This window comes from Lethenteron reissneri, unplaced genomic scaffold (assembly GCF_015708825.2).
Source record: "Lethenteron reissneri isolate LAM-NWPU_2019-01 unplaced genomic scaffold, ASM1570882v1 scaffold_1638, whole genome shotgun sequence".
NCBI lineage: Eukaryota > Metazoa > Chordata > Hyperoartia > Petromyzontiformes > Petromyzontidae > Lethenteron > Lethenteron reissneri.
The window spans coordinates 2,504,328-2,524,372 of NW_026891375.1; the positions used below are offsets into that span (position 1 = coordinate 2,504,328).

At 50.7% G+C, this 20,045-nt stretch overlaps 1 protein-coding gene across 1 annotated transcript in view; it reads right to left on the reverse strand.

Annotated features, from left to right (window-relative positions):
• Nucleotides 1–20,045, reverse strand: part of LOC133362964 (neuroligin-2-like) — a 96,417-nt gene that overhangs the window by 18,347 nt on the left and 58,025 nt on the right. Inside the window, exons 2-5 of the mRNA XM_061581942.1 lie at nt 6,835–6,984; nt 5,604–5,840; nt 4,269–4,293; nt 1,283–1,394 (exon numbers count right to left, since the gene is read on the reverse strand). Coding sequence (XP_061437926.1) covers nt 1,283–1,394; nt 4,269–4,293; nt 5,604–5,840; nt 6,835–6,984 — 524 coding nt within the window. The remainder of the gene's footprint in view (nt 1–1,282; nt 1,395–4,268; nt 4,294–5,603; nt 5,841–6,834; nt 6,985–20,045) is intronic.

Genomic DNA, 20,045 nt, shown 5'->3' on the forward strand with positions numbered 1-20,045 from the left:
AGGGCAGCCTCAAAGATGTTCTGGCAACGCATCCGACGCCTTAGGAGGGGTCGACGGGACGTGGCCCAGGATGTTCTCAGTAACGGTGGCGGCGCAACGTTGACCTCGACTAAGGGGCTAGTCGAGAGGTGGCAGGAACACTTTGAGGTGCTCCGCAACCACGGTGGACATGGCTTCCTCTCAGGTGGCAGCCCTGGAAACAGCTGGGAGGGGGGTCAGATCACTCGCGGCTGCTGAAGCCGCTGCGGCGTTCGAGGGCCTTCGTAGCGGCAACGCTGCTGGGGTGGCCGAGATTCACACGGGAGTTGTTGAACGCGCCCTGGACATTGCCGGAGTGTCGTGGCTAACGCGCCCCTTCAATGTTGCATGGACCCCCGGGTACAGCACCTCTGGACTGGCAAACTGGGGTCGTGGTTTGCGTTTTTAGGAAAGGACACTAAGAGGGTGCTTTCCAACTACAGAGGGACCACACTCCTCAGCGTAGCAGGCCAAGCCTGTGCCAGCGAGCTCGAGAGGAGGCTGCTGTGCCCGGTGCTAACGACTCAGATTGAGGATGAACAATGCGGATTCCTTTCTAGATTTGAAGCTTTCGTGACTGCAAAGATTCATATTCTTAGGTTTTTTCGGTAAAGTCACGTAGGTAAAAAAATTAAATTAATAAAAGTAAAATGAAAATAAAATAAAAATCACGACGTTTCGGAGGCAACACAAGCTTCCGCCTTCAGATGGAACCGTCACAGCACAATAGCTGTATCACTTGATAGCTGTATCAGCTGATACAGCTATCGTGCTGTGACGGTTCCACCTGAAGACGGAAGCTTGTGTTGCCTCCGAAACGTCGTGAATTTTTATTTTATTTTACTTTTATTAATTTAAATGTTTTACCTACGTGACTTTACCGAAAAAACCTAAGAATATAAATGCGGATTCCGTCAGGATCATGGAACAATGGACCATCTCTTTTCCCTCTCACAGATACTTGAGGGGTCATGAGTTATGCTTCTCGAGTCTGCATCTGCTTTGTAGACTTGGAGAAGGCACGTGACCGTTTTCTGCCGTGTGGAGGTGCAGCGAGAGTTTAATGTACCGGTGACGCTTTTGTCCGCTCTCCGGCTCCTCTATTCCCGGACTGAGAGCTGTGTCCGTATCCTTGGTGTGATATCAAAATCGTTCACTGTGGGTGTTGGACTCCCCCAAGGATGCATCTCGTCTCCACTCCTGTTCGTGATTTTCGTGGACAGGACATCAAAGCGCAGCCACAGGTATGGAGAGTATCCGGTACCGGGGCGTGGAGGTGGCATCGCTGTTTTTTGCAGACGATGCTGTCCTTTTTGCCTCGTCGGTCTGCGATCTCCAGCGGGCACTCGGACGATTTGATGCCGAACGCGAAGCTTCTGGGGATAAGGATCAGCACCTCCAAATCTGAGGTCACGGTGCACTGCAGGGAGATGGTGGATTGCCCTATCCAAGTGGTCTGCGACCTCCAGCGGGCACTCGGACGGTTTGATGCCGAACGCGAAGCTTCTGGGTTTGAAGATCAGCACCTCCAAATCTGAGGTCACGGTTCCCTGCCGGGAGACAGTGGATTGTGCTCTCTACGTGAGGGGGGAACAGTTGCCCTTAGTGGAGGAGTTTAAGTACCTCGGGGTCTCTTTCACAAGTGATGGTGAGTGGGAGCTAAAGATCAGCCGGCGGACCGGTGTGGCATTCGCAGTGTTGTGGGTGCCGCACAAACCCGTGTTGGTGAAGTGGGAGCCGAGTTCTTGAACGAAGCTCTCGGTTTACAGTTCGATCTAAGTTCCCACCCTCACCTATGATGGTCACGAGCTGTGGGTAACGACCCAAAGGTTTAGATCCCGGGAACAGGGTGCCAAAATTAGGTTACTCCACAGGGTTGCCCGGCTCACTCTCCTTGATCGGGTGAGGTGCTCGGTTATCCGGTAAGCCTCGGAGTTCAGCTGCTGCTCTTCCAGATCAAGAGGAGCCAGTTGAGGTGGTTCGGGCATCTGCTAAGGATGCCCTCCGGTAGACTCCCCCTGGAATTATATTGTTCAGCAACGTCCCACTGGGCGAAGACGCCGGGGCCGACAAAAAGGACACGCCGGTGGGACTAAGTCACTCGGCTGGCCTGGAAACGCCTGGGAATTCCCCAGGTAGAGCTCGATTGCATTGCCAGGAAAATGAGGTCTGGACCACCCTACTCAACATGCTGCCACCACGATCCTCACCAGGATAAGCGGATTGAGAAATGAATGAACGGATATGAATGCCTGGATATGAATGCTAGGATATGAATGCTATGATATGAATGCTAGGATATCTATGAAAACTGGGATATGAAAACTAGGATATCTATGAAGGCTACGATATATATGTGATATGAATGCTAGGATACCTATGAATTGCTTGGATATCTATGAAAGCTAGGACATGAATGCTAAAGGGTGGGGAACTTCAAAATAATGTTGGTCAACAATCGATGAAAACGAATAAAAAAACAATGCGCACTAGAAGGAGGATGTAAAACAAACACGAGAAATAAAATTTCTCGATTTAAAAAAAACGAATTCGCACCAAAAACAATTTGAACACAACAGGCCTAAACAAAAAAAAAACTATCAACAACAGCAAACCCGGATTAACTAAATCGCCAATTAGTGTTTTTTCACTTCCCGTAACAATGAAGAGAATGAGACAAGTCAACACCTCGAATCGAGCCGACCGTTAGCCACGGAGGCGACAGAGAAGGCTCAAACCAGAGGTCACAATCGGGTACCCGATACCCGTACCCTACCCGATACCCGGCTACCCGTACCCGACCAGGTACGGGTACCCATTTGCGACCCTGGTGCGGCCGGGTACGGGTAGGCCGTGAGTCACTGGTGAGTCACCGTTTGTCACTCATTTCGGGTAGGGTACGGGTAGGGAACGGCTACCTGTACCCGGCCGGGTACGGGTACGGGTAGCCGTTTGCGACCCTGGTGCGGCCGGATACGGGTACGGGTAGGCCGTGAGTCACTAGTGAGTAACTGTTTGTCACTCATTTCCCAACATCTTGTCTATTCTCACAATTCAAGTTCCTAGAATCAACCCACCCGCGCCTGCAACATGGCTTCATCCCAGAGGTCGCAATCGGGTACCCGTACCCTACCCGATACCCGGCCGGGTACGGGTAGCCGGGTATCGGGTAGGGTACCCATTTGCGACCCTGGTGCGGCCCGGTACGGGTACGGGTAAGGAATCAAAACCCGTTTGCGACCTCTGGCTCAAACCTCCGAGGCAATGTGCCGCTGTAGCGGCTCATTGAGGGAATGCTCCGTCAACGTTCTCGTCTTTGTCGTCGTTGTTGATATCTCTTGAGGGGGGAACCACAGTCTCTCATCGTGGCATTTGCGAAACTAAAGACAACAAAAAATTTTGACTGCGGTTCTGGCGACGACGCCCCCTGCACTGAGCGGCGCGCTTAACTGGGGCGGCCGGGCCGGGCAGGGACGGGGACGGGGCGACCGTGACGCCTGCGGGTAAAGAGCTTTGTAGCTCATCGGATTTCTAACCTGCGGCGCAAATCTGAACGTTCTACGATTTCTGAAGCGGCTGGCGGCGGTTTACGCGGGAAAGCGGAGGGGGGGGCAGGTGGGGGGGGGGAATGGGGGGTGGGGGGGTTGGGAAGGGTACGGGGGGGGGGCGTGCAAGGGTTGGGGGGCTGGGGGGGTGGGGGGGGGTCGCCCGTTAATATTAACGGGGGGGGGTGGTTGGCTCGGATTGGGCGGTTAGAATAAAATTAAATAATTAACCGATGACCCCCGTCTCCCCCCCCCCTCGCTGCTATCCCCTCCCCTCATCCCCCCTACCCCCTTCTCCCCCCCCCCCACTATAAGATTCAGAGGGGGTGGGGAGGGGGGGAGGATGGGTAAAAACTTCCGATTCAAGAATAATTGTGGGGAGCTCTCAGTCCATCCATAACTGGGTTGTGAATGGTGGGGGGTAGGGGGTGGGGGTGGGGGGTGGGGGGGAGGTGGGGAGTGGGGGGTGGGGGTAGGGGGGGGGGTGCTGACTAATAGGGGGGGGGCAGGGCGGGTGGGGGGCATTGCAGGTCGTCATTAAAATTAGAAAAGTTAAATTAAAAGAGGAGGGGGGGGGGGGGGTGGGGTGAGGGAGGGGGGAGGGAGGGGTTCTGTGATGGTTGTTGTTGTTGTTTGTTTGTAGCATGCAGACACCAAAATTGTCAAAAATATTGTGGTCTCATCGATCAGGTGAACGGGGGTCACGTGGGCGTACGGAGTTCAGAGGTCACTGTCAGGGGAACGGGGGTCACGTGTGGACGTACGGAGTTCAGAGGTCACTGTCATGTTAATGGGGGTCACGTGGGCGTACGGAGTTCAGAGGTCACTGTCAGGTTAATGGGGTCACGTGGGCGTACGGAGTTCAGAGGTCACGGTCAGGTGAACGGGGGTCATGTGGGCGTACGGAGTTCAGAGGTCACGGTCAGGTGGACGGGGGTCACGTGGGCGTACGGAGTTTAGAGGTCACTGTCAGGTGAACGGGGGTCACGTGGAAGTATGAAGTTCAAAGGTCACTGTCAGGTGAATAGTCACGTGGACGTACGGAGTTCAGAGGTCACTGTCAGGTGAATAGAGTCACGTGGAAGTATGAAGTTCAAAGGTCACTGGCAGGTGAACGGGGTCACGTGGAAGTATGAAGATCAAAGGTCACTGGCAGGTGAACGGGGTCACGTGGACATACGGAGTTCAGAGGTCACTGTCAGGTTAACGGAGTCACGTGGACGTACGGAGTTCAGAGGTCACGGTCAGGTGAATGGGGGTCACGTGGACGTACGGAGTTCAGAGGTCACTATCAGGTGAATGGGGTCACGTGGGCGTACGAAGTTCAGAGGTCACTGTCAGAGGAACAGGGGTCACGTGACACGCACAGAGTTCAGAGGTCACTGTCAGGTGAATAGAGTCACGTGGACGTACGGAGTTCAGAGGTCACTGTCAGCTGAATGGAGGTCACGTGGAATTTTCGGTGGTCAAATTTTTTCCAGGGGGGTAGGGATGGGGGCGGCATCTGGTCCGATAAATCGACGGGGTGGGGGCTGAGGGGGGAGGGGGGGAGAGGTGTGCGGTGATCTGCCTCGGTCTGTTTGGCGTTTGTCCGTTTCATGTCAAATTTACGGCTTCAAATGTGTTGTTGTTATGGTTTGTTTCGTTTTAATTTAGTTCGATCTCTGGTTCGTGATGACCTGGGCAATGGACAGGGAGGTGGGTGGTTGGGTGGTTGGGGTTGGGGGGGTCGTTTACGCTTTAATTTTGTTTTGGCGCGACGGAAAATTCCCGCGAGTATAAATCGACGTCGTCATTAATGGATCGCGTGGATTTTTTTTTTTTTACAATTTTTGTTTGTTGGGCGATTGCAAATTTGGGACTTATTTTTGTTCGTGTACTTTAGAGTACATTTTCGCATTTTTATTTTAACAATTTAGTGTTTTTTCCCTCCCAAATTTTTCCATCGAATCGCTTGTTTCGTTTACTTGAATTTGTTCGCACAATTTATTTTTTTCACGTAATTTATTTTCGTACGTTTTTTTTTTTGAGTTAATGAACATGGGGTGGGTGAGCTCTTTGTACCTTTTGAAGAATTGCTCCACCTGTTACCTTCAGAATGGTGCGATAGCGTCAACAGGTTGACGCAAGATGCGCCCGCTCCTGAGCCGAACACCGTCACCCGCAGAGGGTCTCCCCCAAAGTGGACGATGTTCTCGCTGATCCAGCGCAACGCTTGGATCTGATCGAGGAGGCCGTAGTTGCCTTTCGCCGCCGGATCGTTCATGCTCAGGAAGCCTTTGGGGATGGCGCGGTAAGGAGGGAGGAGGAGGAGGAATGGGAGCGGTGGGGATGGGTGGGGGGGAGGTAAGGAAGGGGAGGAGGAGAGAGATGTGGGTGACGTTTTGGTGGTGGTGGTGGTTGTGGTGGTGGTGGTGGTGGTGGAATCAGTGGAGGTGGTGGTGGTAACAGAGGGAGGTGGTGGTGGTGGTGGACTCAGAGAAGGTGGTGGTGGGAACAGATGAGGTGGTGGTAATGGGATCAGTGGAGTTGGTGGTGGCGATTGGTAAAGGCGATGGTGGTAGTGGAATTAGAGGAGGTGGTGGACTCAGATCAGGTGGTGGTGGTGGTGGAATCAAACGAGGTGTTGTTGATGGGATCAGGGGAGGTGGTGGTGGAATCAGAGGAAGGAGGTGGTGGTGGAATCAGAGGAGGTGGTGGTAGGAACAGATGAGGTGGAGGTGGTAACAGAGGAAGGAGGTGGAGGTGGTGGTGGAATCAGAAGAGGTGGCGGTGGTGGAATCAGTGTAGGTGGTGGTGGTAACAGAGGAAAGAGGTGGTGGTGATGGTGGTGGTGGTAGTGGTGGAATCAGAGGAGGTGGTGGAATCAGATCAGGTGGTGGTGGTGGTGGTAGTGTGATAAGCGGAGGTGGTAGGAACAGATGAGGTGGTGGTGGTGGAATCAAACGAGGTGGTGTTGATGGGATCAGGGGAGGGTGGTGGTGCGATCAGAGGTGGTGGTGGTGGGATTAGAAGAGGTGGTGGTGGTGGTGGTGATGTCGGGGGTGGTGGGGAAGGGCAGAGCGTCACGCCGAGGCCAATGCCCCCCCCCTCACCCCCCCAGCCCCCCACAAACACCAACACGGTCGCTCACGTCCCGGTCAAGGGAGCCGGACAGAAGCTTCACTACCAAAACTCCACGATGGAGAGAGTAGAGAGAAGGGGGGGGGGGGGGTGGGGGCTGTACGAGGAAGGGGGGGGGGGCCGGTACAGCCACTCCACGTTCCCTCACCGAGCACTCCGAGGCGGTAGTTGAGGGTGACGACGATGACGTTGCCGTAGCTGGCGAGGACACTGCCGTCGAACAGGTTGCCGGTGCCCTCCATGTAGGAGCCGCCATGGATGTACATCATGACGGGGCGCGGGCCCTCGTCACGGATGTCTGTGGGGGGTGGGGGGTGGGGGTGTCACGTGGTGCGGGGGGGGGAGTGGAGGAGGTGGGGGGGAGGTGGGGGGGGGTGGAGGAGGTGGGGGGGTGGTGGTGTCACGTGGTGGGGGGGAGTGGAGATGGGGGGGTGGAGGAGGTGTGGGGGGGGGGGGGTGGAGGAGGTGGTGGGGGGGAGTGGAGGATGTGGGGGGGGGTGGAGGAGGTGGTGGGGGGGAGGTGGTGGTGTCACGTGGTGGGGGGGAATGGAGGATGTGGGGGGGTGGAGGAGGTGGGGGGGTGGAGGAGTTGGGGGGGGTGGAGGAGGTGGGGGGGTGGAGGAGGTGGGGGGGGGTGGAGGAGGTGGGGGGGGTGGAGGAGGTGGGGGGGGTGGAGGAGGTGGGGGGGGGTGGAGGAGGTGGGGGGGGTGGAGGAGGTGGGGGGGGTGGAGGAGGTGGGGGGGGGTGGAGGAGGTGGGGGGGGTGGAGGAGTTGGGTGGGGGGTGGAGGAGGTGGGGGGGGTGGAGGAGGTGGGGGGGTGGAGGAGGTTGGTCGTGGCACGTGGTGGGGGGAGTGGATGAGGTGGGGGGGTGGAGGAAGTGGGGGGGTGGGAAGAGGAGGGGGGAGGAGGAGGGGGGGTGGGGGGTAGAGGCAGAGAGAAAGAGACACACACACAGAGACACACACACACAGAGACACACACACACAGAGACACACACACACAGACACACACACACAGAGACACACACACACAGAGACACACACACAGAGACACAGACAGAGAGAGACAGACACAGAGGCAGAAATACATTGCATACACAGACACGTGGAGATACAGACGCCGAGATACACAGACAAACATCATCTACAAGGGCTGAGACACACACACAGACACATAAAGACAAAGCCCCCCCTTCCCCCCGTGTAGCCTCAACAGACTGTCGGGGCAAGTGCTGTTAGTAGCGAGCAGCAGCACTGTTGGGGTGGACGGCACCACCCGCGCCCGGCCGCCTTTGTCTCCCCAGTGGTGACGTTTACGAAACACCGCTACTGTAGGTGCTCTATTGAGGCCGAGCCGACCTAGGGGAGGTCCCGGGTGCGGTGGCCGTGAGCGAGAGTCGAACCCGGCTTGTGGGTGGGGTCGAAAGACTCACACAGAGACCCATAGACTCACACAGACTCATAGACTCACACAGAGACCCATAGACTCACACAGAGACCCATAGACTCACACAGATACCCGGTAGACTCACACAGAGACCCATAGATTCAGACAGAGACCCTTAGACTCACACAGAGACCTACAGACTCACACAGAGACCCACAGACTCACACAGAGACCCATAGACTCACACAGATACCCGGTAGACTCACACAGAGATCCATAGACTCACGCAGAGACCCACAGACTCACACAGAGACCTATAGACTCACACAGATACCCGTAGACTTACACAGAGATCCATAGACTCACACAGAGACCCATAGACTCACACAGAGACCCATAGACTCACACAGAGACCCACAGACTCACACAGAGACCCACAGACTCACACAGAGACCCGTAGACTCACACAGAGACCCATATACTCACATAGAGACCCATAGAATCACACAGAGACCCGTAGACTCACACATAGACCCATAGACTCACATAGAGACCCTTAGACTCACACAGAGACCCGTAGACCCACGCAGAGACCCGTAGACTCACACAAAGACCCACAGACTCCCACAGAGACCCGTAGACTCACACAGAGACCCATAAACTCACAACATGACCCATAAACTCACACTAGAGACCCACAGAGTCACAACGAGACCGATAGACTCACACAGAGTCCCATAGACTCACACAGAGTCCTATAGACTCGCACAAAAACCCATAGACTCACACAGAAACCCATAGACTCACACAGAGACACGTAGACTCACACAGAGACCCGTAGACTCACACAAAAACCCATAGACTCACACAAAAACCCATAGACTCGCACTGAGACCCGTAGACTCACACTGAGACCCACAGACTCCCACAGAGACCCGTAGACTCACACAAAAACCCATAGACTCACACAAAAACCCATAGACTCGCACTGAGACCCGTAGACTAACACAGAGACCCATAGACTCACACAGAGACTCATAGACTCGCACAAAGGCCCATAGACCAACAACGAGACCCATTGACTCACACAGAGTCCCATAGACTCACACAAAAACCCATGGACTTACACAGAAACCCATAGACCCACACAAGGACCCGTAGACTCACACAGAATCCCATAGACTCATAAAAAACCCATAGAAGTTACTCGATCTAACCCATAAGACCTCTATTTTGGATGATATTGGTCATGGAAGTCAACTACTACCACACACCGATACACACAGAGACACACAAAATATACGTAGAAAGACACACACAGAGACAGACGTGGATACATCCAGGCCAGCTACAGAGACAACACTGATATACAAAGACGAAGATCCCCCCTATAGCCTCAACACACTGTTGGGGCAAGTGCTGTTAGCGAGCACAGAACCACGCCCGACCGCCTTTGTCTCCCCAGTGACGATGTTTACTACACACCGCAACCAAGTACTCATTTGAGGCCGAGTAGACCTAGGCGAGGGCCCGGAACCGGTTCCGATAATCACCGTCACCGGTTTCTTTGGCCCGTTAGCGGGAATCGAACTTGGGTCTCGAATATTGCAGCGTGGTGCAGCTGCACCACCGCTCCCCCACACACGAACACAGAGACAAAGCTCCCCTGTGTAGCCTTTAGCAGACTGTTGGGGCAAGTGCCGTTCGCGGGTAGCACCTATGAAGGCCGTCACGGTGGCACCAGCTACTCATCTTTGGTGGCTGAGTCTACCTAGGAGCGGCCCAGGACGGGCTTGGAAATTCCCCACTGGAGGTTCTGATCGTGGGAGGGAATCGAACTCGGGTCACCGGGGGGTTCGGAGTGGCAGCGCGCTCACCGCGGCGCCACCGCTCCACATGCAGGCGCACAAACTGAACGCATCGCGACGTTGAACAGGAGTGGATTATTGAATCTATCTGTGTAGAGCGTCGAATGTCAATCAGCTGGGTGATCGGAGCCAAAGTCTCACGACGAATGAAACTCGGCGACTCGGCGAAACACAGAGACCACTAGACTCACAAAGAGAGTAGTAGATTCACACAGAGACCCATAGACTCACACAGAGACCCACAGAAACCCACAGAGAAACATAGGGTTACATAGAGCAACAGAGACCAATAGGGTTACATAGAGACACAGAGACCCACAGAGACTCAGAGAGACCCATAGGGTTACATAGAGACACAGAGACCCACAGAGACTCAGAGAGACCCATAGGGTTACATAGAGACACAGAGACCCACGAAAACCGACAGAGACCCATAGGGTTACATAGAGACACAGAGACCCACAGAGACTCAGAGAGACCCATAGGGTTACATAGAGACACAGAGACCCACATAAAACCCACAGAGACCCATAGGGTTACATAGAGCCACAGAGACCCATAGGGGTACAAAGAGACACAGAGACCCACAGAGACTCAGAGAGACCCATAGGGTTACATAGAGACACAGAGACCCACATAAACCCACAGAGACCCATAGGGTTACATAGAGCCACAGAGACCCATAGGGGTACAAAGAGACACAGAGACCCACAGAGACCCAGAGAGACCCATAGGGTTACATAGAGACACAGAAACCCACAGAAACCCACAGAGACCCATAGGGTTACATAGAGCCACAGAGACCCATAGGATTACATAGAGACACAGAGACCCACAGAGACCCAGAGAGACCCATAGGGTTACATAGAGACACAGAGACCCACAGAAACCCACAGAGACACATAGGGTTACATAGAGCCACAGAGACCCATAGGGTTACATAGAAACACAGAGACCCATAGGGTTGCATAGAGACACAGAGACCCACAGAAACCCACAGAGACCCATAGGGTTACATAGAGACGAAGAGACCCACAGAGACGCAGAGAGACCCATAGGGTTACATAGAAACACAGAGACCCACAGAGACCGATCAGGAAACACAGATACACAAAAACCCACAGAGACCCATATGGTTACATCGAGACATTCGAACCAAAAGAGACCCAAAGAGACCCATATGGATACACAGAGACATGGATACCCACAGAGGTCCAAAGAGACCCATAGGGATACATACAGATGCACAGATACCCACAGAGACCCATAGGGATACATAGAGACACAGAGACCCACAGAGACCCATATAGGTACATATAAACACAGAAACCCACAGAGACCCATAGATAACCAAATGGATACATAGAGACACAAATAACCATAGAGACCCACAGAGAACCACATAGATAAATAGAGACACACAGACCCAAAGAGACCCAATGGGATACATACAGACAAAGCGGCCCACATAGACCCTTTTGGATACACAGAGACACACAGAAACCCACAGAAACCCATAGGTTTACACAGAGACCCATAAGTTTACACAGTGATACAGAGATACACAGACATCCATAGGGTGAGAGACACAGAGACCCACATAAACCCACAGAGACCCATAGGGGTACATATAAACACAGAAACCCACAGAAATCCATAGATACCCATATGGATACATAGAGACACAAATACCCATAGAGACCCACAGAGAACCACATAGATACATAGAGATACACAGACCCAAAGAGACCCAATGGGATACATACAGAGAAAGCGACCCACATAGACCCATTTGGATACACAGAGATATACAGAGACCCACAGATACCCATATGGATATATAAAGACACAAAGACCATAGAGACCCTTATAGATACACAGCAACACAGAAATCCATCGGGTTACACAGAGACAAAGAGACCTACAGAGACCCATAGGCTTACACGTTGACCCACAGGTTTACACAGTGATACAGAGATCCACAGAAACCCATAGGGTGAGAGACACAGAAACCCAAATAAACCCACAGAGACCCATAGGGGTAGATAGAGACACAGAGACCCACAGAAACCCACAGAGAACCATAGGGGTACATAGAAACATAGAGACACACAGAACCCATATAGACCCATAGGATTACATATAGACACATAGACCCATAGAGACCCATGGGGTTACATAGAGCCACAGAGACTCATAGGGTTACATAGAGACACAGAGACTCACAGAGACCCAGAGAGACCCATAGGGTTGCATAGAGACACAGAGACCCACAGAAACCCACAGAGACCCATAGGGTTACATAGAGACAAAGAGACCCACAGAGACCCAGAGAGACCCATAGGGTTACATAGAGACGAAGAGACCCACAGAGACGCAGAGAGACCCATAGGGTTACATAGAAACACAGAGACCCACAGAGACCGATCAGGAAACACAGATACACAAAAACCCACAGAGACCCATATGTTTACATCGAGACATTCGAACCAAGAGAGACCCAAAGAGACCCATATGGATACACAGAGACATGGATACCCACAGAGGCCCAAAGAGACCCATAGGGATACATACAGATGCACAGATACCCACAGAGACCCATAGGGATACATAGAGACACAGAAACCCACAGAGACCCACAGAGACCCATATAGGTACATATGAACACAGAAACCCACAGAGACCCATATATAACCAAATGGATACATAGAGACACAAATAACCATAGAGACCCACAGAGAACCACATAGATAAATAGAGACACACAGACCCAAAGAGACCCAATGGGATACATACAGACAAAGCGGCCCACATAGACCCTTTTGGATACACAGAGACACACAGAAACCCACAGAAACCCATAGGTTTACACAGAGACCCATAAGTTTACACAGTGATACAGAGATACACAGACATCCATAGGGTGAGAGACACAGAGACCCACATAAGCCCACAGAAACCCATAGGGGTACATAGAAACACAGAAACCCACAGAGACCCATAGATACCCATATGGATACATAGAGACACAAATACCCATAGAGACCCACAGAGAACCACATAGATACATAGAGATACACAGACCCAAAGAGACCCAATGGGATACATACAGAGAAAGCGACCCACATAGACCCATTTGGATACACAGAGACATACAGAGACCAACAGATACCCATATGGATATATAAAGACACAAAGACCATAGAGACCCGTATAGATACACAGCAACACAGAAATCCATCGGGTTACACAGAGACAAAGAGACCTACAGAGACCCATAGGGGTAGATAGAGACACAGAGACCCACAGAAACCCACAGAGAACCATAGGGGTACATAGAAACATAGAGACACACAGAACCCATAGAGACCCATATGATTACATATAGACACATAGACCCATAGAGACCCATAGGGTTACATAGAGACACAGAGACCCAGAGAGACCCAATGGGATACATACAGACCCAGAGACACACAGACACCCATGGAGACCCAAAAGAATACACAGAGACACATAGAGACCCACAGAGACCCATAGGGTTATAAAGCGACGCAGAGACACACAGACACCCATGGAGACCAAAAATGATACACAGAGACACAGAAACCCACAGAGACCCATAGGGTTACATAGAAACACAGAGACACACAGAACCCATAGAGACCCATAGGGATACATAGAGACAGAGAGACCCACATAGATACATAGAGAGACAGATACCCAAAGAGACCCATTTGGATACATACAGACACAGAGACCCAGAGAGACCCATTTGGATACACAGAGACACACAGAGACACGCATAGACCCATAGGGATACACAGAGACACAGAGACACACAGACACCCATGGAGACCCAGAAGGATGAACAGACACACACAGAGACCCACAGAAACCCATAGGGCTACATAGAGGCACAGAGAACCACAGCGAACCATAGAGACCCTTGTAGAAACACAGAAACACAGAAATCCATCAGGTTACACAGAGACACAGAGATCTACAAGAGACCCATAGGCTTACACAGAGATACAGAGATCCACAGAAACCCATAGGGTGAGAGACACAGAAACCCACATAAACCCACAGAGACCCATAGGGCACATAGAAACACAGAGACCCACAGAAACCCAAAGAGACCCATAGGGGCACATAGAAACACAGATACCCACAGAAACCCACAGAGACCCATAGGGTTACATAGAGACACAGAGACACACAGAAACCCACAGATACCCATAGGGTTACATAGACACAAAGAGACCCACAGAGATCCACAGAGACCCAGGGAGACCCATAGGGGTACATAAAGACACAGAGACCCACATAGATACATAGAGACACATAATCCCAAAGAGACCCAATGGGATATATACAGACACAGAGACCCACAGAGACCCATTTGAATACACAAAAATACACAGAGACCCACAAAGACCCATATGGATACATAAAGACACAGAGACCTACAGAAACCAATGAAAACCCAAAATGATACATAGACAGAGATCCAGAGAGGCCCATAGGGTTACAAAGCAACACAGAGACACACAGACACCCATGGAAACCTACAATAATACACAGAGACAGACAGAGACCCACAGAGACCCATAGGGTTACACAGAGGCACAGAGAACCACAGCGAACTATAGAGAACATTATATATACACACAAACTCAGAAATCCATCGGGTTACACAGAGACACAGAGACCTACAGAGACCCATATAAAATCATTAGGATACATAGAGACACACAGAGACCCACAGAGACTCATAGGTTTACACAGAGACACAGAAACCCACATAAACCCACAGAGACCCAATGGGATACATACACACACAGAGACCCACAGAGACCCATTTGGATACAGAGAGACACAGAGAACCACAGAGACCAACAGAAATCCATATGGATACATAAAGACACAGAGACCGACAGAAAGCAATAGAGACCCAAAATGATACATAGAGAGACAGAGATCCATAGAAACCCATGCGGTTACAAAGCAACACAGAGACACACAGCCACCCATGGAGACCCAAAAAGAAACACAGAGACACAAAGAGACCCAAAGAGACCCACGTAGATACATAGAGACACAGAGACCCAAAGAGACCCAATGGGATACATACAGACACAGAGACCCACAGAGAACCTTTGGATACATTAAAACACAGAGACCTACAGAAACCAATAGAGACCCAAAATTATACATAGAGAGACAGAGATCCACAGAGACCCATAGGGTTACAAAGCAACACAGAGACACACAGACACCCATGCAGACCCAAAATGATTAACAGAGACACACAGAGACCCACGGAGACCCATAGGGTTACATAGAGGCACAAAGAACCACAACGAACCATAGAGATCCTTATATATACACAGAAAAACAGAAATCCATCGGGTTAAACAGAAACAAAGAGACCTACAGAGACCTATAAGAGATACAGAGATCCACAGAAACCCATAGGGTGAGAGACACAGAAACCCACATAAACCCACAGAGACCCAATGGGATACATACAAACACAGAGACCTACAGAGACCCATAGAAAACCATTAGGATACACAGAGACACACAGAGACCCACAGAGACCCATATGTTTACACAGAGACACAGAAACCCACATAAACCCACAGAGACCCAATGGGATACATATCGACACAGAGACCCACAGAGACCAATTTGGATACAGAAAGACACACAGCGAACTACAGAGACCAACAGAAATCCATGTGGATACATAAAGACACAGAGACCGACAGAAAGCAATAGAGACCCAAAATGATACATAGATAGACAGAGATCCAGAGATCCATAGGGTAAAAAAAACAGAGACACACAGACACCCATGGAGACCCATAGGGTTACATAGATACACAGAAATCCAGAAATCCATCGGGTTACACAGAGACACAGAGATCTACAGAGACCCATAGGGTGAGAGACACAGAAACCCACATAAACCCAGAGAGACCCGTAGGGTACATAGAAACACAGAGACCCACATAAACCCACAGATACCCATAGAGACATACACAACCCATAGAGATCCATAGGATTGCATAGAGACACAGATGCCCATAGAGTCCCATAGGGTTACATAGAGACACAGAGACCCACAGAGACCCAGAGAGACCCATAGAGGTACATAGAGACACAGAGACCCACAGAGACCCACAGACACCCATAGGGGTAGATAGAGACACAGGGATCCACATAAACCCACAGAGACCCTTAGGGGTACATAGAAACACAGAGACCCACAGACACAGATACCCATGAGGCTACATAGAGACACAGAGACACACAGAACCCATAGAGACCCATAGGGTTACAAAGAGACACAGAGACCCACAGAGACCCATAGAGTTACATAGAGACACTGGTACCCAAAGAGACCCATAGAGATACATATACACACAGAGACACCCAGAGACCCATGGGTTTATATTAGACACACAGAGACCCACAGAGACCCATAGGTATACATAAAGACACAGAGACCCACATATACCCATAGGGTTACATACAGATACACATACCTACAGAGACCCATAGAGACCCATTTGGATACACAGAGACCCACAAAAACCCATAGAGACCCATCTGAATACATAGAGACACGGAGATCCATAGATACCCTTAGAGATACGTAAAGACATAGATACCCACGGAGACCCATAGGGTTACATAGAGACACACAGAGACACACAGAGACCCATAGGGATACTTAGAGAGACAAATAACCATAGACACCCATAGAGGCCCTTCGGGATACAAAGAGACACAGAGACCCAGAGAGACTAATAGGGATATATACAGACACAGAGATCCATAAAGAACCATGGAGTGACATAGAGACACAGATATCCATAGATACCCTTAGAGATACATAAAGACACAGAGACCCACAGAGATACATAGGGTTACGTAGAGACATAGAGACCCACAGAGACCCCATAGAAATACATAGCGACACAGAGACCCACAGAGACCCAAATGGATACACGAGACACATTGACCCATAGATACCCATAGGGTTACATAGAGACACATTGACCCATAGATACCCATAGGGATAAATAGCGACACAGAGACCCACAGAGACCCATAGGCATACACAGAGACAAACAGAAACCCATAGAGACCCATCTGGATACATAGAGACACAGAGATCCATAGATACCCTTAGAGATACGTAAAGACACAGAGACCCACAGAGACCCATAGAGTCACATAGAGACACAGAGACCCATAGGGTTACATAGAGACACAGAGACCCATAGATACCCATAGGGATATATAGAGACACAGAGACCCACAGAGACCCATAGGGTTACATAGAGACACAGAGACCCATAGATACCCATAGGGATATATAGAAACACAGAGACCCACATATACCCATAGGGTTACATACAGACACAGAGACCCACAGAGACCCATAGGGTTACATAGAGACACAGAGACCCACAGAGACCCATAGAGTTACATAGAGACACAGAGACCCACAGAGACCCATAGGGTTACATAGAGACACAGAGACCCATAGAGACCCATAGGGATACATACAGACACAGAGACCTACAGAGACCCATAGAGACCCATTTGGATACACAGAGACCCACAGAGACCCATAGGGTTACATACAGACACAGAGACCCACAGAGACCCATAGGGTTACATAGAGACACAGAGACCCATAGAGACTCATAGGGTTACATACAGACACAGAGCACTACAGAGACCCATAGAGACCCATTTGGATGCACAGAGACCCACAGAGACCCATAAAGTTACATAGAGACACAGAAACCCACAGAGACCCATAGGGTTACATAGAGACACAGAGACCCACAGAGACCCATAGAGTAACATAGAGACACAGAGACCCACAGAGACGCATAGGGTTACATAGAGACACAGAGACCCATAGAGACCCATAGGGTTACATACAGACACAGAGCACTACAGAGACCCATAGAGACCCATTTGGATACACAGAGACCCACAGAGACCCATAGAATTACATAGAGACACAGAAACCCACAGAGACCCATAGGGTTACATAGGGACACAGAGACCCATAGATTACCATAGGGTTACATACAGACACAGAGACCTACAGAGACCCATGGAGACCCATTTGGATACACAGAGACCCACAGAGACCCATAGAGTAACATAGAGACACAGAGACACACAGAGACCCATAGGGTTACATAGAGACACAGAGACCCATAGAGACCCATAGGGTTACATACAGACACAGAGCACTACAGAGACCCATAGAGACTCATTTGGATACACAGAGACCCACAGAGACGCATAGAGTTACATGGAGACACAGAGACCCACAGAGACCCATAGGGTTACATAGAGACACAGAGACCCATAGAGACCCATAGGGTTACATACAGACACAGAGACCTACAGAGACCCATAGAGACCCATTTGGATAAACAGAGACCCACAGAGACCCATAGAGTTGCATAGAGACACAGAGACCCACAGAGACCCATAGGGTTACATAGAGACACAGAGACCCATAGAGACCCATAGGGTTACATACAGACACAGAGACCTACAGAGACCCATAGAGACCCATTTGGATACACAGAGACCCACAGAGACCCATAGAGTTACGTAGAGACACAGAGACCCACAGAGACCCATAGGGTTACATAGAGACACAGAGACCCATAGAGACCCATAGGGTTACATACAGACACAGAGCACTACAGAGACCCATAGAGACCCATTTGGATACACAGAGACCCACAGAGACCCATAGAGTTACATAGAGACACAGAGACCCACAGAGACCCATAGGGTTACATAGAGACACAGAGACCCATAGAGACCCATAGGGTTACATACAGACACAGAGACCTACAGAGACCCATAGAGACCCATTTGGATACACAGAGACCCACATAGACCAATAGAGTTACATAGAGACACAGAGACCCACAGAGACCCATAGGGTTACATAGAGACACAGATACCCTTAGAGACCGATAGGGTTACATACAGACACAGAGACCTACAGAGACCCATAGAGACCCATTTGGATACACAGAGACCCACAGAGACCCATGGAGTTACATAGAGACACAGAGTCCCACAGAGACCCATAGGGTTACATAGAGACACAGAGACACATAGAGACCCATAGGGATACATACAGACACAGAGACCTACAGAGACCCATAGAGATCCATTTGGATACACAGAGACCCACAGAGACCCATAGAGTTACATAGAGACACAGAGACCCACAGAGACCCATAGGGCTACATAGAGACACAGAGACCCACAGAGACCCATAGGGTTACATACAGACACAGAGACCTACAGAGACCCATAGAGACCCATTTGGATACACAGAGACCCACAGAGACCCATAGAGTTGCATAGAGACACAGAGACCCACAGAGACCCATAGGGTTACATAGAGACACAGAGACCCATAGAGACCCATAGGGTTACATACAGACACAGAGACCTACAGAGACCCATAGAGACCTATTTGGATACACAGAGACGAACAGAGACCCATAGAGTTACGTAGAGACACAGAGACCCACAGAGACCCATAGGGTTACATAGAGACACAGAGACCCATAGAGACCCATAGGGTTACATACAGACACAGATCACTACAGAGACCCATAGAGACCCATTTGGATACACAGACCCACAGAGACCCATAGCGTTACATAGAGACACAGAGACCCACAGAGACCCATAGGGTTACATAGAGACACAGACACCCATAGAGACCCATAGGGTTACATACAGACACAGAGCACTACAGAGACCCATAGAGACCCATTTGGATACACAGAGACCCACAGAGACCCATAGAGTTACATAGAGACACAGAGACCCACAGAGACCCATAGGGTTACATAGAGACACAGAGACCCATAGAGACCCATAGGGTTACAGACAGACACAGAGACCTACAGAGACCCATAGAGACCCATTTGGATACACAGAGACCCACAGAGACCCATAGAGTTACATAGAGACACAGAGACCCACAGAGACCCATAGGGTTACATAGAGACACAGATACCCTTA